This window comes from Pocillopora damicornis, chromosome 7 (genome assembly GCF_964200805.1).
Source record: "Pocillopora damicornis chromosome 7, jaPocDami1.2, whole genome shotgun sequence".
Lineage (NCBI taxonomy): Eukaryota > Metazoa > Cnidaria > Anthozoa > Scleractinia > Pocilloporidae > Pocillopora > Pocillopora damicornis.
Window position 1 is genome coordinate 453952 of NC_142676.1, and position 21662 is coordinate 475613.

At 40.0% G+C, this 21662-nt stretch overlaps 2 protein-coding genes and 1 pseudogene across 2 annotated transcripts in view; 2 read left to right on the forward strand and 1 right to left on the reverse strand.

Annotated features, from left to right (window-relative positions):
• The window catches only part of LOC113686924 (uncharacterized), a 38027-nt gene that overhangs the window by 11228 nt on the left and 5137 nt on the right, over positions 1 to 21662 (forward strand). The gene's annotated exons all lie outside the window — the stretch shown is intronic.
• Positions 7150 to 8599, reverse strand: LOC149041925 (SID1 transmembrane family member 2-like; annotated as a pseudogene).
• On the forward strand, positions 14826 to 20128 carry LOC149041926 (uncharacterized). The gene is made up of 4 exons (XM_089211911.1): positions 14826 to 15179; positions 16973 to 17481; positions 17620 to 17717; positions 17828 to 20128. The coding sequence occupies exons 1-4, from the start codon at positions 14921 to 14923 to the stop codon at positions 19380 to 19382; spliced, it is 2421 nt and encodes an 806-aa protein (XP_089068037.1). The 5' UTR covers positions 14826 to 14920; the 3' UTR covers positions 19383 to 20128.

Below are 21662 nucleotides of genomic sequence, written 5' to 3' on the forward strand. Positions count from 1 at the left end.
AAGATAGGAAAAATTTATTTAGTTCATCTATTTTTCTCGACGAACGATTGAAATTTGTCAACTTTCTACGCCTATAATGGCTAAGTTTTTGTGCCCTTTTACGGTTAACGATTGACCTCAGCGATTAACGATTGATACCCTCTGCTGTGTAAAACTGAGTTAGTTAATTATCGGTTTTCTCTTCACAGTTCAGTTTCCGCTGTTTCATTGTAGTCTAAGCTTATCTTTAATCTCTAACTAAATATTTTCAGTCCAGTCATATCTATCTCTTATGTTGTTTTTTTCTTCGTCAGTAAATGAGAATCAATGGACATTGAAGGTGTGGCGAATGGCATAATCCGAGACTCGTGTACGAAACTGCGAGATCTGTTTGTCTCACACCTATATTCTTCTTCAGCGGATTATGTTCGATGGAGTCGTTTGGCAGCATATAACTGTAATTAAGACGAAACTTAAGACAACGATCCATCCATCGTGTTGTTGAAGTCCTAAATGTAATAACTGTCCTAAATGTAATAAAGTCCTAAATGTAATAACATTTGGTCTAAGTGTAATAAAGTCCTAAATGTAATAACGTTTGGTCCTAAATGTAATAAGCCTCCAATGCAATCGTTTAACTGCGCTAGCGCACTGTTGTTATAGCAGACATCCACATTGAGATGTTAAAGTGACAGCTGTTGCACCAAAGAATCCTCTGACCAATCCTCATGGCATATTGCGGGCTCGCTGATGTTAATCAGCATCTTTTTATATGCTAAAGACGTAGGTTGAGAAGCATTGTCTACAAAACCTTATACTGATGTGCTTTGGCATCAAATTGACAGACGCAAAAACAATGAGAACGCTGACCAAGAGCTCTCTTTATATCATTGGCTCAAACTCTTAAGTGAAACAGATTTTGACGATAACTTGTGTGATCAGTGCTGAAGTTAACACCTTATGAACCGCGTTACAAGAAAAAGGTAGTCCACTGACCTATACGTCTGACAAATTCCGGGCTCGGAAGTGCATTTTTTGTACTGTCTTCCCTTGCAAGATTTGTAAGAGTCTGCATGAAATATATTCCTATGCGTTATTGACCAAGCGTGAGGTCAAATAGCTAGATATTGGCCGAGTTTTTTATTTGTTTTTGCGTTTTTAGGGACTGAGACGAAGTCTTGGTCCAAAAAAAAGGAGAAAAAGAACGAGGCTAATATCCAGTCATCTTGACCGAACAAGCTTGGTCAATGCAAGAGAGTTTATATTCTCTTGGCTTAAACGTAAAGGGATTCATTGTATAGCAAAAGATTTCGCTTTGATAAGAATCAAGAATGACTTGTTTATTTCGAGAGCCGAGAGTGAAAGCCAACTGTTTTTGTAGCACAATAAACCCAAGAGGGTCGTTTAATTTTTTCTAAGTATATGTCGACATTGTCCAAAATTTACGAACTTTGTGAGTTTTCTTGCGCGGTATCAATTCGGGGAATCTCGAACGGGCGAGGGAATCATCTTGCCCGCTCAGGTATCCAATCAGAACACAGGATTCACTTCATCTTGCCCGCGGGCGCTGCTAGCTATATGATAAAGTGACTTACAGAGCTAGATATCTACTGACCAATCATATCTTATCCCATTTCACGATCACAGGTCTCGACATGTGGCTTTTTTTCCACGCGAGCGTCAAATTGAACTCTTGAGCGACAGCATTCAACACATGATGGTCAGTTGATGGTCTAATGAACCATTCTTTTTTTTTCCTTTAGCCCCTTAAGACAGGTTCATCAGTTCCCGAACCGAAATATCGGGAAAAAATATATACCGCAGTCAATCTCAAGTTTTTATTTCATTTTTTTGTCTTCATCTCTTCTCCCCGTCGTGAGGGGAGAAAATGAATAGATAAATAAATAAATGAAAAAAGATAGCTCAACAGTTTCCACTTATAGTCATATGGTACATGAACTGTTACCGAGGCGGAGTGAAGCCATAGAGGGCTAGAAATGCAACATCCTAGGTTCAAAATTGAATAAAGCAAGATAGTCGTTCTTATAAATGAACTCAAATGCTTCATTAAATCATTTGACACTGAATAACATTGATGTTCAAAATTTCAGTAACACTACTGATAATAATACTTTTGGATTAACATGTGATACAGCGAAATCATTCAAACTGCTCTAAAATGGTGCATCACCACTAACGACTTTATCACGAACGATAACATCAACAATAGCGTGCTAGTTTATCATCAATTGCCGTCAATTTCTCTTCCAAAAAATTCCAATGATTACGTACCAATCGAGTTCATCCACTTGAACTTCCAGCCAAGCATTAGCCCACTTTGGACTAGAAATGATCTTCTTCAGCTCGATCAATAGACCGCTTAAAGGACCATACTTTTTTAGAAGGCTTCGAGCGCTGATTAAACAAGACTTCAATCCACCAGAAACATGAAGCCTTGGTAGAAATCGTTTCAGACGTTGCACCGACGCCCTGAATCGTGTATTAACTTTACGTAATGTTTGGTATGTGTGGCATGCATTACCAGCAAACAGGATGGCCGATGACGCTAACACTATTTCTAAGATTTTTTCTAAAACTTCATTGGGAAGTTTTCCAATGTGACATTCGTCATCTCCTCTCGCCGCAAATAAGTCGATGTCTACATCTGAAACAAACTGAACCTCCATCAGCTTATCACCATCATTCGCTATACCATTGTCGACTTCATTTTGCAATTCACACTCTGTCTCGTTTGTTCGGCTTCCATGAGTAAGTCCCTTAGCTGTATCTGTAGCAATGTCCGTGTCGTCACCAATGCCGACGATACTGTCAAGTCCAGTTTTTGCGTCAGAGTCACCCATTTCAAAATCAACGACGTCCTGCTCTATGTGCATTTCATTCGCATAATCCTCGAGAATTTCTCCTTCTCCTGGGTCATTTTCATCGTATTCTTTTTCACTAGCGTCGTTGTGATCCGCAACTTGTTCCAAGCTCACATAGTGTTCGCCTTGGTTCTCAGCAAGATGTCCAAGGTACACAGTAGCTGCTGAAACACTTGCTGACGGACTGAACACATGCTGCCCACCAACTCCTAGAGAGGAAACTATTTGGATATCGATATTATACAAGTTTGCTGCTGCATAAAGCGTAATCTGATCCCCATAGGTTCCATCTCGCGCCATATGAGTTATATAATCGTCCCAGCAAGCGAACTCATCATCTGCCAAATGCTCCAAAAGTGGGAAGCCATCGCTATCGTACGGATTACTTTTTAAGTACTCTACTATTTCTTTCCTCATGGTTTCAGGAGATCTCAAAATGCCTAGTCTCTTTTCCTGATGCGATAGTGCAGCAAATTGGCAATTGCCATCTCCAAGAGGATTGTAGACCAATTTAAAACCCTGATCTTCAATAGCCTTTGCATAATCGTCTCTTCTCATAGGTGTGTAATACTTTTTGTAGTGGTCAATTTTTTTGTTTTTAGACAGCTTGGCGCATTTTTGTTTCTGTTTTTCTCGCTCTAGTGTTAGGCTTGTGATATCGTCCACGGTGACCCATTTCCTTTCTTCCTTTCCTGAAAGCGGTGAGTCGTATGAAACCTTATAGGTATGCAACTTGATCTTACGTTTCTCGATACGACCCTCCGTCACATGCCGTTTATTCGATGGTTTCCCTCTCAAACGTATATACACTTTTTCTCCGATGCTGTAAACCGAGGGCAGATTTAAGCGAAGTTGTGCTCGCTGCATCCGCTTGTCACATCTGCTCGTGGCTATTTTTGCTTGCTTTCGTAATTTCAAAGTTTGCCGGGAACGCCGATTGCGGTCATTGTTAGTTGGGCGAACCCTCCCAGCGCTAGGAAGGATTTCGTCTTGTAATATGCTCTCTCTAAAGGCGTTGCACTTTCGTGCAAAGTATATTTCGAATGGTGTTTTGTAAGCTATTTCTTCCTTAGGGTCGTTATTTAGAATTCTTTGATAAAGAGGGAGCTGTTTCGCCCAGTTTACACCGTCTTGACCCATTTTTTGAAGATCATATTCCATCTTGGATCTTAGTGTCCTGTGGCAACGTTCCACCTTGCCTTGTGATTGGGGATGGCGCGGGCGACTGTAAATCAATTTTATATTCATGCGATCGCAAAGTAATTTCAAGCTTTCTTGAACTCCCCTCCTTAGTCGCACTGGCGATCCATGTTCCATATAAATAGATTCCAATTCACTTGCAATAACCTGGCTTGATTTGCTTTCCAAAGGACGAAGGCAAAGGAAACGGCTGAAAACATCAATCACTGTTAGAACGTATCTGTAAAAATGTCCATTCATCTTCACGGATTCTCTTTTGCTCATATCCATCAAATCTATTTGGTGCTTAACATGAACATCTCTGGCTCTGATAGGTTTCAGCTTCGCCTTATTAAGAAACTTAGCATTTCGGCGATAATGACTTTTGTCTGTGTTTAGAATGGTTTGTATTTTAGCTCGACTTACTCCTAAAAAGTTGTCCCTCAGTGAGCAAGCCAACTTCACCGCACCAGATCCTTTCATCCTTTCAAATTCCTCAACCACTACTTTGTTAACCTCTGATGATTTTAACAGTCGCCGCCCCTCGTAATAAAGTGCCTTATCACCATGGTCTACTTTCACTGATATCTTTCCGCCGGCTCTCCAGTATCGCACAGCAGCTGCACGCATTGCTCTCGTCCGTTCTTTCACCGGTGGTTGTGCCTTGCCTTCAACAAGGTCGAGCAGTGCTTCATGAACGTCGTCTGCTAAAACAGAGGGTTTCCGATTCCCTTCGAAGTTTTCACGATCTTTATGGGCCACAGACCTATCCCACAATGATGCTAGTAATGCTAAAATCATAACAGCTAAAACAATAAATCTCATGTTGAATCAATGCAAGCACTAGCGTTCCACATTCGATCTAGATCTCAAAGAAAACTGCCGGAATATTTCACAGGCTCGTGAAATGTTTATCAGTCGGATCCGCACTCAAGAATTTTTCCACACTCAGTTCAACCAATCAATTCAACGTTGCTGGGCAAATCTTTGTGTTACTGCCAGTTATTTTGAAACTGGAAAGTTAAGCGCTTTACGTGCATGTTATTCTCATAGTGCTAATTCAGTAGAAGAAAAGTCCGTTTTTTTAATTCTTTAAATCAATTAGTATACCGTTAAAAAACGGCTCACACGATTAGTTGTACTCACATCTCGGAGAAAGCAAGGGAACAAATTTTTGCGTGAGTTTTTGGGGACCGGGACATCATTTACAGCCTTCAACATAAACAACCATTTTTAATGTTCATTATATATCACTCGTGTGACTGTTTCCGGCCTTATATAAAACGTAATCGAGCAACAAGTATGCGCTAAAAAGACCTGTTGCTTATTTCGAATTACAGTACTACCTCTTCCATAGGAACCTTTTTCCGTTCCTTTTAATTTTGGAGCTCAAAAATTTTGCATCAGTGAGCTCGTTCATGACATGCACCAGATTTTTGTTAAGTGTCTGTTTTGTGATTGGCAATCTGAGCCGGTGATTTGTGATGATGTACTGGTCAGTAACTTCTTTGCATTTACACCTGTTAAATGTAAGTCAATGAGTATATGATTCGATGGAGACACATGCAATACCTTATTCGTTTGTCGGATTTGTTGCAGGCATTTCAAGATCAGGAGAACATAATTGTCCCACTTTTGTTCTCTCGAGGAGAACAATTATTTTGTCCATATTCATATACTCAGGGAGATATTCGAGAATTTTAAAGTAACAACCCTCTAGAGTGCTGTCACGAGATCCGAATTGGTAAACAAAATGTGCATGCTAACAAGGTCTATGCAGGCATGGAAAGACAAAAAATTTGTAGCCCAGCCTGCAAATTGTCCGACCTACAAGTCAGCGGACTCTCTTGTCCAAGTTTGTAATTTGGTTTATGACTTGTTAAGTCCATCACCGATCACACATGTATAATGTTATCCAATTTTTCCAAAATTTATTGTACCTAAGAGTCTGAGCCAGTGACATATGAAGAGGTTTTGGTCAGCGTACTCATTATTTTGTCAGCTGTCATTTGATGCCATTTTTTTATCAGTATAACGGTTTGCGGCCAATGCTTCTCGACTTATGTCTAGCAAGTAAAAAGACGCTGATCGGTATCAGCGAGCCCGTAATGAGACATGTATACTGGTCAGCGGTTTTTGGTGCAACAGCTGTCACTTCAACATCTCAATGTGGATGTTCGCCGTAACAACAATGCACTGAAGGAGTTATACGATTGCATTGGAGGCTAATTACACTTAGGGCCAAATGTTATTACATCAAGGACTTTATTACGTTTAGGACCAAATGTTATTACATTTAGGACTTTATTACATTAAGGACAGTTATTACATTTAGGCCTTCAACACGTGTGTTACTCTTTACTGATCGTTTACATCAAGACCTTAAACAGTGTTTACAGAGACATTGCTGTTCATTCAGAACTCCCTTACAACAGAAATTATAGTGGGCTATACCTACTGATATGAAAATTAACCCAATATGAAGGCGAATGACAAATCGAATTGTATTTACAAAAATTGGTATGATGAGTTACTATTTGGAATACACAAGCGAACGGCGTTATAACGTCCGCCCTAAAAAACACGTTGATGTAAACCGAATTTTAATTTATACTTTTATCTACAAACTCTTCTACCCTTGTTAAAAAAGTTAAGAACCAGGTGAATTACTGTTAACCCTTTAACTCCCATGAGTGACTTAGCACAATTTCTCCTTACAATATCAATACAATATCAAGCATACAGGTGACGAGAATAAACAAACAAACAAAAAAAAAAATTGAGGATCATAATTATTAGCTGTTCTAACATCAAGTTCTCCGAGGAAACATCATAAGAATTGTATGGCAGACAGTAAGGAGAATTACTAATAAGATCTTGGGAGAGAAAGATTCAATAAGATTATGAAGACTTATTCTGGCCGTAACAGTACTAAGTAACTTAAAAAAACAATCTGACAAACTGATGTAGCACCAATATACGTTAGAGGAAGCTGAATGAATTAAGGACAATTTTATGTATATTGCCTATACAGTCAGAGAGTTTCAATCATTTTTTAATGAATGCCCTTCAAGTATCCCTGAAAGCTGTAGAATGAGTGTACCTTTTCTTAATCCCGTTTTGTTAACTCAATACTTATCTTAAACTGCCTGCTTACATCTGGAGGTGATAGTGCCTCGAAAGGCGTAGTCGGATTTTGTAATACGCGGTAGTCTTCCGCGCGCCTTACTTGTCCGCGAACAGGGGTTTGTACATCATCAAAATCGAGAAGAGGATCTCTATTGTTTGAAAGTGGATTTTTCGCATTTTCTGGAAGATCGTCTTCACCCGGCAAGTCCATCTCAACGGGTGGTGATCGCGGTTCATCAGAAGCACCATTTGTTGCACGAGTCTGACTTTTTTCTCTGAGTGAATTTGGGGATTCATAACTGGGATGGGTAACCATAAGTGCAGCCATAATTAGACCAAAAGAGGAAAAAATGTGCCACACATCATGCCAGTCAAAAAAAGCTAGGAAAATACATTCCTGATTTAGGTCACGTGATTTCTCTGGAGACTTACTCTTGTCAGTGGTTTCTTTGGCAAAGAAAATCCACAGAGCTAAACCATTAAGTGTCAGTATTGTACAGTTATATAACACTTTAGAACCTACTTTGATGATGAAACAAAGTCTAGCCTTCAGTTCCTCGACACAATCCTGACAGTCTGAAGGACATGACGACTCACACTTTAGACCCACACAGAAAGATCCTCCAGAAGCAACTACGCTCTCTCCTATACAAAATCACAGAATGGCGTCAGTAAATTCTAATATTTTTTGAGACCAAAGAACAATAAGAACAAGTGGTGTAACTACGAAGCCAAATAAGCAAGAAAGGGTTAATGCAAATCCTTTGTTACAACAGCATGTACAGCATTTACAACACTCGCAGTAGCTTTCACAACTTTTAAAAAAAGGTTTACTGCAAACTGCATACAACTTATATCCAGCCCACGATGCTATGATGAAAAACCATACAATTAAAAAGAAAAGAAAGGGATTTGGAATTTTTTGTCTAAACCTGCTTCAGAATGATACATTGTTCCAAAATAATTAAAAATCAATGATGGAACTAAGAAGAAAAGAAAGAGATTGGCTGCCTCAACACGACTTTTTGTTTTAACTTCTGTGGTGCACGGCTGCCTTTCAATGCCATTGTGAAGTAAAATAACACTTAAAACAAAATGATGAACATAAAAGCTGTATCGAATTGAAATGTAAACCTACTTGGACAGAAATGATAGAGTGCAGAAAACATTCCCTGAAAAAAAAGAGTCCAGGCAAGTGCATAACCCATGGAAAAGCTATACCTTTTTTTAAGTGCTTCTGCAAAAGAGTTCTCATGATCAGCAGTTTTAATTTCGGGAACAAGCATTTCTCCGCAATGAAGAGAAATATCGGGACAAGTAAGCAAATGACTTGGTAACTCTCTGTCAGATATATTTACGGAGAGATAATCTGCTTCTTTGCTGTTACCTCCTCCGTTATTCTGCCCAACCTCCTCCATCGTTTCGCTTGGTTTCTGCTCTTTTGTCAACTCATACCGTATCGTGAATGATGAGCAACGATTCTGTATATGCATGCTACTTTTAAATATTCAATGAGCCGAAATATAACGGGCGAGAGAGCCTATACCCCATGTAAGGATCTTAACGGAAATAGCAATTTTTGTTCCCGAAGAAGACATGACTCGGAAGATGAAAAGAATGCGGAGAACATCAGAAAAAGCTATTGAAAGGAATATGTAACGGGAAACTCACACGCTTAATCAAGTGAACTCGTAAAATAAGACTAATAGTGAGTTTTATGAAGAAGACAGAAAATCCTAATTCACCTTCTTGGGACCATTTGTTCCTTTTGGCTCTTAGATAAATCAGTCTGTCTTTCTCATTTGTCTTCACAAGGTAATTGTGACCCTTTTTTGAAAAGGGAAGCTGTCCCATAAATCTCAGCGGTGAAGTCGAAGTATTCTGACCCGTTGTCATGATTTTATTCGTTCGAAGGTGCAGTCTACATACAGCTTAGCGTAAGCACCAAATGGGAAATGTGGGATGAAAATTAAAACTGAACCCAGGAGAACTGTAGGAAGGAGCATCCTGAAATTTCCGCTGAAGAAATGTGTACTCCTGAGCTTAGTTTTTATCTTATTAATTTTTTTATATTTAGGATGATTGGGGTCAAAGATTAAATCAAGAAAGAAAACTGAGAGTGTAAAAATCTGGCACATTTTGGGCAAAGCTTAATCACAACGGCGGTTGGGAAAATGAGAACTGCGCCTCTCGAGCCTCTAAGGAAGCTCTTAAAAACGAGATTGAGGGTCAAGAGGACTGAAGTTCTCTTTTTCCTTTGATTTTTTCCTATGATATATATGCTGCTTACCTCCACGAGCGAGTGTTATGCTCACGGTCACTACTTTGTATTAAGTGTTATTGATCTATATAGGAGTGGGGCCGGGAACCGCACTTGCGAGAAGGGCACAAGGCGAGTTTGTTTTGTAGCAGTTTGTTGAAATGTTAATCCTATGGGTCTTTTGACGTCAAGAATGTTTGGACTTTGCAAACAAAGATAACAAACTTTGTTTTCAGTTCTTTCAACGAAAACAAAGAAATCACGTAAGATGACTAAAGATTCATCATAATTGCAGATCCTATTCTGCTGCTTTATTAGAACGGGAAAGGTAGTTTAGCTGAGTAAATAAACGGAATTTTCACGGTGGATCGTTTATCACATTTAATTCGTGTTCAGACTGAAAAGATCTTTAGTGAGATTAATATCATATTTTCTTTATTCACCAAAATAACAAACAAACAGTCAATATTCTGTAAAAAGGTAGCTTTCCGAACTTAATACAACTGTAAGGGGACAAAAATCCCAACACAAAACGAAAAAAGTAAATTGTTAAAATCCCAATCGAGACGACGCGGAAAAAAATAAACCGATTGTTGTCTCGTTTTTAAATTTTTTAAAAATAAAAAATTAACAAAAAAGGACAGTGACAACAAGGACAGGGACAACAAGGACAGTGACAACAAGGACAGTGACAACAAGGACAGTGACAACAAGGACAGTGACAACAAGGACAGGGACAACAAGGACAGGGACAACAAGGACAGGGACAACAAGGACAGTGACAACAAGGACAGGGAACACAAGGACAGTGACAACAAGGACAGGGACAACAAGGACAGTGACAACAAGGACAGGGACAACAAGGACAGGGACAACAAGGACAGTGACAACAAGGACAGTGACAACAAGGACAGTGACAACAAGGACAGTGACAACAAGGACAGTGACAACAAGGACAGGGACAACAAGGACAGGGACAACAAGGACAGTGACAACAAGGACAGGGACAACAAGGACAGTGACAACAAGGACAGGGACAACAAGGACAGTGACAACAAGGACAGGGACAACAAGGACAGTGACAACAAGGACAGTGACAACAAGGACAGGGACAACAAGGACAGTGACAACAAGGACAGGGACAACAAGGACAGTGACAACAAGGACAGTGACAACAAGGACAGTGACAACAAGGACAGTGACAACAAGGACAGGGACAACAAGGACAGTGACAACAAGGACAGTGACAACAAGGACAGGGACAACAAGGACAGTGACAACAAGGACAGGGACAACAAGGACAGGGACAACAAGGACAGTGACAACAAGGACAGTGACAACAAGGACAGGGACAACAAGGACAGGGACAACAAGGACAGTGACAACAAGGACAGTGACAACAAGGACAGGGAACACAAGGACAGTGACAACAAGGACAGTGACAACAAGGACAGTGACAACAAGGACAGTGACAACAAGGACAGTGACAACAAGGACAGTGACAACAAGGCCAGTGACAACAAGGACAGTGACAACAAGGACAGTGACAACAAGGACAGGGACAACAAGGACAGGGACAACAAGGACAGTGACAACAAGGACAGTGACAACAAGGACAGTGACAACAAGGACAGTGACAACAAGGACAGGGACAACAAGGACAGGGACAACAAGGACAGTGACAACAAGGCCAGTGACAACAAGGACAGTGACAACAAGGACAGGGACAACAAGGACAGGGACAACAAGGACAGGGACAACAAGGACAGTGACAACAAGGACAGTGACAACAAGGACAGTGACAACAAGGACAGGGACAACAAGGACAGGGACAACAAGGACAGGGACAACAAGGACAGGGACAACAAGGACAGTGACAACAAGGACAGTGACAACAAGGACAGTGACAACAAGGACAGGGACAACAAGGACAGGGACAACAAGGACAGGGACAACAAGGACAGGGACAACAAGGACAGTGACAACAAGGACAGTGACAACAAGGACAGTGACAACAAGGACAGTGACAACAAGGACGGCGACAACAAGGACGGCGACAACAAGGACAGGGACAACAAGGACAGCGACAACAAGGACAGCGACAACAAGGACAGCGACAACAAGGACAGCGACAACAAGGACAGTGACAACAAGGACAGTGACAACAAGGACAGGGACAACAAGGACAGCGACAACAAGGACAGCGACAACAAGGACAGTGACCACAAGGACAGGAACAACAAGGACAGTGACAACAAGGACAGTGACAACAAGGACAGTGACAACAAGGCCAGTGACAACAAGGCCAGTGACAACAAGGTCAGTGACAACAAGGACAGTGACAACAAGGACAGTGACAACAAGGACAGTGACAACAAGGACAGTGACAACAAGGACAGTGACAACAAGGCCAGTGACAACAAGGACAGTGACAACAAGGACAGGGACAACAAGGACAGGGACAACAAGGCCAGGGACAACAAGGACAGTGACAACAAGGACAGTGACAACAAGGACAGGGACAACAAGGACAGGGACAACAAGGACAGGGACAACAAGGACAGTTACAACAAGGACAGGGACAACAAGGACAGGGACAACAAGGACAGGGACAACAAGGACAGTGACAACAAGGACAGGGACAACAAGGACAGGGACAACAAGGACAGGGACAACAAGGACAGGGACAACAAGGACAGGGACAACAAGGACAGTGACAACAAGGACAGGGACAACAAGGACAGGGACAACAAGGACAGTGACAACAAGGACAGTGACAACAAGGACAGTGACAACAAGGACAGTGACAACAAGGACAGTGACAACAAGGACAGTGACAACAAGGACAGTGACAACAAGGACAGGGACAACAAGGACAGGGACAACAAGGACAGTGACAACAAGGACAGTGACAACAAGGACAGTGACAACAAGGACAGTGACAACAAGGACAGTGACAACAAGGACAGTGACAACAAGGACAGTGACAACAAGGACAGGGACAACAAGGACAGTGACAACAAGGACAGTGACAACAAGGACAGTGACAACAAGGACAGGGACAACAAGGACAGGGACAACAAGGACAGGGACAACAAGGACAGGGACAACAAGGACAGCGACAACAAGGACAGCGACAACAAGGACAGCGACAACAAGGACAGCGACAACAAGGACAGTGACAACAAGGACAGTGACAACAAGGACAGGGACAACAAGGACAGCGACAACAAGGACAGCGACAACAAGGACAGCGACAACAAGGACAGTGACAACAAGGACAGGGACAACAAGGACAGTGACAACAAGGACAGTGACAACAAGGACAGTGACAACAAGGACAGGGACAACAAGGACAGGGACAACAAGGACAGGGACAACAAGGACAGTGACAACAAGGACAGTGACAACAAGGACAGGGACAACAAGGACAGGGACAACAAGGACAGTGACAACAAGGACAGTGACAACAAGGACAGGGACAACAAGGACAGGGACAACAAGGACAGTGACAACAAGGACAGTGACAACAAGGACAGTGACAACAAGGACAGTGACAACAAGGACAGTGACAACAAGGACAGGGACAACAAGGACAGTGACAACAAGGACAGGGACAACAAGGACAGCTTGCTTGATGAGCCTAGAGCGAATCTTAAAACGTTTGGTGAGAGGGCTTTTTCCGTGGCGGCGCCAAGGCTCTGGAATAAACTACCACTCCAAATCAGGCTTTCATCAACAGAGGCAGTTTTAAGGCTAATCTTAAGACTTAGTATTTTAAGCGTGCATTTGATTTGTTGTTTTTACTTGTAGTTTTTACTTTTTATTCGTAACCTTATTGTATGGTATGATATAGTGTATTTAATTTTTAGGATTTTAATTTTTACGGTTTTAGAGTATTGTAAAGCGCCATGGACAATTAATGGAAGATGGCGCTATATAAATGCATTTAATTTAATTTAATTTAATTTAATAAGGCACTGACCGTTGAAAAGTCATTCATCTTTTTTAAAAAAAAAAACAGTCGTTTTTTAATCTCCCTTTTGTTGAGGGAGAGAATGGTTTTATTTGTCGATGAAACTGAATTAAATTTGTGCGCAGTAGGAGAAACTGTAAATAGAAATCGCCACTAAGAGTCTATTTTTTTTCCTCGGAAACTCAGAAAGTTTTTAAACGCGCGATCGACCTCTTTGGTCAGTGAAAACTAAATTACATCTATGCACAGTAGCAGACAATGCAAACAGAAATTCTATCTTTTTCGTGGAAACTCAAGAAGTTTTAAAAACGCGATCAACCTCTGTTTCGAGAAGAACATTGCTCGCGTGACATTTGCGTTACGTTTAAAAGTTTATTGAGTTTAATATTTCACCTTTTCTTTTCACTTATTGATCACCTTGATTGACACTGAAAGATGAGTAAGTTGGTGGTTTTTAGTTAGTTTTTTACACGTGTCGTGTCGGAGGCATGAATCAGGATAGCTTTCCCGTTTTTGATGATTATACAGTTTAGTTTAACTCTGGAATCCCGTCACGAAGTAAGTCAGTTGTTTTAAGTCGTTTTTGGTTTCCTTAGGCTTTGTTACATTCAATTATTCGCGTTGATTTCTGTTAGTGTAATTTCTGTAAGACCGCATGTAATTAGCGATTAAATCTGTTCGTGTTTTGAAGATTATATGATGTGCTTAGGTCTCTTATTTTTGGTTAGGTTCTGTTGTGTAGAAATCTTATTTATTTATTGTTTCAGATCGAATAAAATTCTATTTATACGATTCGGGATTCTTTAGAGCCACGCAAGTAATTTGGTTTTCATCCGACGGACCAACCTCTTTGGTCAGTGAAAACTGAATTAAATTTATACACAATAGAAGACAATGTAAACAGATATCGCCAATCAGAGTCTATTTTTTTTTCTTGGAAACCCAGGAAGTTTTTAATCGCGGGGGAGAGAATGGTTTAATCTGTCGATGAAACTGAATTAAATTTATGCATAGTAGCAGACAATGTAAAAGAAAGTCTATTTTTTTCCGTGAAAACTCAGGAAGTTTTTAAACGCGCGATCAACCTCTTTGGTCAGTGAAAACTAAATTAAATTTATGCATAGTAGAAGACAATGTAAACAGACATCGCCGATTAGAGTCTATTTTTGTTTCTTGGAAACCCAAGAAGTTCTTAAACACACGATAGGCCTCTTTGGTCAGTGAAAACTGAATTTAATTTATGCACAGTTGAAGACAATGCAAACAGACTTCGCCAATTAGAGTCTATTTTTTTTTTCTTGGAAACCCAGGAAGTTTTAAACGTGCGATCAACCTCTTTGGTCAGTGAAAACTGAATTAAATTTATGCACAGTTGAAGACAATGTAAACAGAAATCGCCAATCAGAGTCTATTTTTTTTTCTTGGAAACCCAGGAAGTTTTTAAACGTGCGATCAACCTCTTTGTTCCATACTGAGAAAAAGGCGAAGTCGAGTTTCTTTAGAGGAAATTTCAGGATGCTCCTTTCTGCAGTTCTTCTGTTTTCAGTTTTAATTTTCATCCCACATTTCCCATTTGGTGCTCACGCTAAGCTGCACGTAGACTGCACCTTCGAACGAATAAAATCATGGACGACTGCTCAGAATACTTCGGCTCCATCACTGAGGTTTAGGGGACAGCTTCCTTCTTCAAAAAAGAGTCACACTTGCCTTGTGAAGACAAATGAGACAAACCGACTGATTTATTTGAAAGCCAAAAGAGACGAGTGGTCCAAAGGTGAGTCAGAATTTTCTTTCATTTCCATGAAAACTCAGTAATGGTCATATTTTTTGTGCTCACCCGATAAAACTTTTGAGTTTTCCAATAAATATTAATTTCACAAGCTTTCTCTGTGGTTCTCCGCCTTTATTTCGTCCTTTGAATCATTTCTTCTTCGCCGGAAGGAGCCGGGAAGAGTTTCGAATCCGTATCTCTGGGATACAAAAAATATCACAGCGATGCATGCAGCGCAACTACTGAGCTATGGGTCAATGAAGATGACAAAATATTCCATAACTTCTATTTTATACACTTATGCAGTTTAAGAATCCATCACTTTTGAGTACAATCGCAGCATAGCCTGGATGATGAACCTCTTTCATCTATCTACTCGGAAAACTTTTACTTAGCAACGCACAAATTTATGAGCTCTATCCAGGTGCCGATTGATATGTGGACTGTATGTTGAAGAGCTCACCAGGAAAAGTACAATGATAGAGCAATGATTAATTTTATACCAACTGAGGACAAACGCAAATGCGCGGCTTACCAATATGGCTACCTGCTACTTTTCCGCGTGGTCACAGCTTGCGTTGAAATGAACCCACTACAGGTTCCCCAGGTGTGAACAATTTGGCTTCTCGATTCAAGTTGCATTTTCAGAAGTTCGGAAATGTTATTTGAGGTTATTATTATTAATTATTATTTATTAAATCATATAAACATTTTATTTCTTCCCACGTGAGTTTCTGAGCTTCATCGACATTAATTTTGACTTTCACTAAGTAGGGAGGGGTAGTATGCGAGACTACTTCCGTTCACGGTCCACAATGCAACTTCCGCCCACGGTCGACAACTTTTGTCAACATCTGCTCCACCACAATACCTCATTCATTGCTTTCAGCATGAATGAGCTAAAAAGGTGAGCGAAATTCTACCTGTAAGATAACACTGCTAGAAGGAATAACAAAATGACCAACTTACTTTTTCTAATTTCTTTTACTGACTGGCTTATGCTAATATATATTTCCATTAATTTTCCAACACTAATATAAGGAAACCCTTACAATGTTTTTAGATTAGATATATTTTTACTTTTACCGTTTAACACTTTATAGAATAAACATTTCAGAAGTGCCACGATACTGCCTCACTTTATTCAACACAATTTATTCTGACTGTGAATATATGAAAATCATACATGTGAGCTGAGGATAAAGACGTGAATACAAAAGCGATCTTCGCAGCCATGAACATTACTTGAGCAGTAGTGAAAATAAGGCCTGAAAAAATTCAGGTCTGTACGGGAATTGAACCCATGACCTCTGCAATACCGGTGCAGTGCTCTACCAACTGAGCTAACAAGCCAACTGGGAGCTGATTATTATGTTGGTTCCATATAACTCCGTGAAGTGATGAATAAATGACTGTGAATATGTGAAAACTTATATGAATTTTATCCGTAGTTCACGGTCTGTTTAGACTAACGTGTTTTTTAACAAATTTTCGCCTCATTTAGTACAGCATTAACTGACACAGTATAAGATTCCGTCACTTTTGAATACAATCGCAGCATAGCCTAGATGATGAAGTCGCTTCATCTATCTACTTGGAAAACTCTAACTTAGCAACGCATAAATTTAAGGGCTCTATTCAAGTGCTAATTAGTGCTCTATAGAATAAACATTACAGATGCGCTGTGATACCGTCCCACTTTATCTGCATTCAACACAACGAGTGTTTTAACAAATTTTTTTCTCATTTGGTACAGCATTAACTAAATTCGGAATCGTCTTTTTTTTTGCCTCAAGGTTCACTGCACGTCTCTGCCTATGAAGAAGACGAGGGATCTTTGCTAACCAGCCATCTTGGTATATCAACGTCTGAAGCTGGATGGAGAAGTTTGCCTTTCTGCCCAACCAAGGGTAAGGTTAAGGGAAAGCATTTGTTGTTTTCTGGCACAACTGGCGTCAGTTTCATGGTGGAAATGCAACAAGAAGGGGGCATTCAATTAGATGACCCAGTGACAGTTAAGCTGAGTGCAAATGATACTTATCCAGCTGTTTATCAGTTCACTCCAACAAAAGACATTTCAAGTACTCAACTTGACATAACTGCCACCTCTGAGTCTGATGACGTACCAGCTTACTTAAAAGTATCACGTGACTGCAAGGATGTCAAAGAGAACATTGAAGTTGTGGACTATAAGGGAGAGTCACTTCGTCTGTCGTTCGCTAAAAAGGGACGGATTACTTTGTCCAAGTTCTCCATTAAGACAAATTGGAATGAACCCACCATAAACACCCAACCGACAATTAACGTGATATAGGAATACGTTTTAGGACCCCCAACCAAGGTATGTCTGCACAGGACGGCCAACATAGCTGAGAAAAATTCGTAGCAGGTTATCTTAGGTTTATTTTCTTGCTTAGGGTTAGGGTTGTTTTCTTGACTACAGCAACAGAAGGTGCGTTTTCTAAAAATTATCCATGCAACCCAAGATATTCCAATACCAACAAGACCACATCCTAAAAATAATCTTAAAAGGGGATCAGTGTATGTGTAATCAAATGACCTTTTCAAAGTTAATGTCACAATCTTTCTTACATCAATTGGCGTGTCACCTGAGGCGTTCTTGATTGCGATTCCAATGAACCAACTTGAAGTAGAGGCGGTCAAAGGTGGAATGCAGACTGGTATTTAATGATTCAAGAGGGCGACAGAGATCACTGTTGTTATAACGATTTCTGTTACCGAGTACGTTATGCTGATATTCCCTACAATTTAATGTTAAGTAACTTAGCGTTCGTCTTGCATGGCTTAATTTTGGCGGCGAATGTTCTCTGTATGGAATCAGAGGTATTTGCTCGACGTCTGAAAATTGCAGAGAAACGCACCAGTGAAAATGCAGAAACAGGACAGAACGAGAACGAAAACAAAAACGAGAGCAATGAAACAGGACAAAACGAGGACGAAAGTAAAAACAAAAACGAGAGTGATGAAATTACAGAAACAGGACAAAACGAGAACGAAAACAAAAACAAAAACGAAAGTAAGATAAACTACAAAAAGCTACCTGATCACGCGTTGTGGTGTCCCGATATTTCTCTACATCTCGGAGATAGGCTCGTTCCTCCGGATGATATTAAGCCTACTGATGGTCTCCAAACTCTTTCTGCTGAAGCAAACAAGAAGAAATTTAGTTTTTCCATTCCTTACGCATTTGCCTGGGCCCTCTGTTTCGAAGGAATGTATTCTGCACTTTATCATCTTTGTCCAAGTAAGTTAGCATTTCAGTTCGATACAGCTTTTATGTTTGTCATGGCAAGTTTAATTGTGATGCTGATGTACAACGGAATTGAAGCAACGCCGTACACCGAAGCTGTACACGCAAAGAGGCGCGTGGGAGCAGCAAACTTCTTTCTTTTCTTCCTGGTTCCTCTTTTCGTTTTGAATTATTTTGGAACCATGTATGACACTGAAGCGGGACTCACCGAAACAATCTCATTCTCTCTATGTTTATTTCTTTGGATTCTCATTATGGCGATGTGGGTTGTATATAGGTTGTGCCCAAAAAAGTGCATTGATTGTTGTAAATGTGTCCCATGCACAGAATCAAACGAAAAAGCTCGTGAAGATGTCCCATTAATAGGCAAAAAAGCTTACGAAAAAGCTTACGAAGCTTGGCCTAAGGACACCGACGACAAAGCCGTTATTTGGAAATGCTGTGGTTGTGATTATTTCCCGTCAAAGTGGGTGATTGGTGGCTTTTGCGTATTGGGTTTCCTTTTAGCAATTGTGCTGATATGCCTTGCGCTACATGGCTCGTTAGAATTTGCCGACGCTTTTCTGTATCTTTGCATAGTAGAGAGCGCTTTAGTCGCTATTGGATCCCTCTTGACAACCTGCCTGGTAAAGGATAAAACGTGTAATTGTTCGTGCATTGTTTTTGGTGTGTTTCTTTTTGGCGCTGTAACAATAGCTATTATGGGGATAGCATTATATTTTTTCACAGAAAAAGCAACAACAGATAAGAGTAAGTCTCCTGAGAAATCTCGTGATCTAAACGAGGAATGTGATTTTTTTGACGATCATGACAAGTGGCACATTTTATCCTCCTTTGGTTTGTTTATGGGGGCGCTTATGATGATTCATGTAAGCTATGACTCTCCTAGTATCTCTCAAGAACCGAATCCAGGTCGTAGAAATACACATGCCTAACCAATATAGGTCATCATGTTTCAGCGCATGTGCATAGCAAAATGGGTTTGAACCGAACACAACAGCACTCATTTGAAAATATGTTGTAGACCCGATTGAAATATAATCACCCTTTAAACTTGAAATAGGTGTTAAATTTAAAGTTGCACCTCTTCTTGCGGCTCACTGGTATGATTTTTTGACAATAAATATTTTTTCAGTTGTTAGGGAAATCTTTTTCGCAGCCTTTTTCAGTTTTAGTGTGACCTGAAGTTTTCGTGATGTATTTTAACAATATATTCCATTTAATGCGATGTTTAATTAGAGGTATGTTCAACCAGTCGCGAGCGAGCGAAATGGAATACAATTACTATTAATACCACAGTACTAGAGTCTGTGACCGAAGTTTTTATCACTTTGACCATATTATGTGTATATTGATTGTAATGTTTTTAAGCCACGTTTTTTTGTGGCAGGTGTAGAATGCGATGATATTTTGGTATTCATATGATATATTGAAGGCCAAAAGTTTATTAGCCTTTTGGTTATTAAGTGCTACTCCCTTTAAATAAAGAGTTTAGCTAGTTATAATATGTAACTATTTGCATCAAATTAGCTTCACTGATTTTGTTGTATTTGGAGGCAAATTTTATTAGTTTTGTCTTCGAGCATGTCGAGAGTTATGAAAAACCTGTATCTCTGAAGCCTGTTATATATTAAACGAGTGATATGTATTATTAATTACGTATATCATTCTTATAAATAAACCGTTTAGTGTTTATTTTAAAGTATCAAAATACTTGTGTGTGTTGAAATTGATTACTTCGGATAATCTTCCTGTCAGCCAACGCTCACTACCACCCAGTCAAGTTAACAAGATGGCGTCCTTTATAGAAATGTATGACTGCCAGTGCACATCGGTTAGGATGGATCCGCGATCGTAGAAACAGGGAGAGCGATGAATAATGTTGAGTTACGACTGCGACACAAGAAATAAACATGGAAGAGGTTTCCAGCTCAAATTCACACATACTTCGAAATCATATCCTCGTTAAAACATCCAGGTTCCCGCAATAAAGACTCTACGTGGGAGGGGTGGTCCATAACAAGAGTTTGTTAGGTAGTATTCTGTCATTCATATACCATCATCATACCCTAGGTAACTCAAACCCTTGTCAACCGGAACATCCCGCTACGTCAGGCTAGTTTTCTTTTCCCCTCAATAAACTTTCTGAGTCGTAACTTAGAGACCTTGACAGAGAATCGTTGAAATATCGATTACGTACTTACAGGACATCTCACTTTCTCTGACACCTGCCTCATAAAATCAGACTGCATGTTTTCTTTACTTGTACTGATCATTGCAAGTTTATCGTGCGAAATTCAGTTCACTTTATAAAATAATTCAAATAGTACGCGCGCTCTGATTGGCCATAAAACCATTTTACATGAGCGTATGTAAACACGGTATTCATACTGAATCTTCTCGCGGAGTTCTCCCTGCTATTTACCTAGCAGTAACTCAGTTTCTTTAAGTTTGTTTTGAGTACAGTAATGGGAGAAGAAGATTTTCCTAATTTTTCTTGGGAGCTTAATTTTCCCAGTATTCAAGAAACGGCCGAAAAGCCAAATGAACAACAACAACAACAAGCACGTCGCTTTCCTTCGTTGCAAGAAGAGGCTCTTTCATTAGTTATTTTATAAAAGAAACGTAAAATGGTTTCCGTGTTTACATAGCCTGATGTAAACACTTGGGAGGTCGGGAGAACACTCGATAAGCTGGAAACCACTCCGCTTCGCGTCGTAGTTTCCTACGTTTATCTCGCGTTCTCCCAACCTCCAGCGTGTTTACATCAGGCTATGTAAACACGGAAACCATTTTACATTTCTTCATTAAAGTTCGGCTTTGCGTTCATTTCGGGTTGACTTAAAAGTCCTTTTCCATTTAAAGTATTGTTATATTTCTTATCATATATTATTATCACTTAAGCTTAAATATCGCCATAATTTACTGATTCATTAATTATCACTAGTTGCGCGTCATAAATTAATTACTAACTATAACTACTTAAACACTGCAACTGCCATTTCCCCGCACTGGTGGGTGGTTCGATTAATCAGTGGTAAACACTTGTGGCTTTTCAGCGCTGTTGTCGATCTCCTAGAAAAGATTTCTATTTACAGTTTCTTTTTGTGGGCAGGAATTCAAGTGAGCTAACGAACACTTCTGGTTAATTGACACAAGAGTTTTTTTTTTCCACCGAGCTGTTGAAATGCGTCGACAGGGTCATGATCTGACAA

What these genes read in the sequence shown, in the direction of transcription:
- LOC149041926 (XM_089211911.1), top strand. Translation starts at nt 14,921, where the DNA reads ATGCTCCTTTCTGCAGTTCTTCTGTTTTCAGTTTTAATTTTCATCCCA. An exon ending in AAGAGACGAGTGGTCCAAAG is followed by an intron (nt 15,180 to 16,972) that starts GTGAGTCAGAAT and finishes TTTTGCCTCAAG; the next exon opens with GTTCACTGCACGTCTCTGCC. An exon ending in ACACCCAACCGACAATTAAC is followed by an intron (nt 17,482 to 17,619) that starts GTGATATAGGAA and finishes TCTTGACTACAG; the next exon opens with CAACAGAAGGTGCGTTTTCT.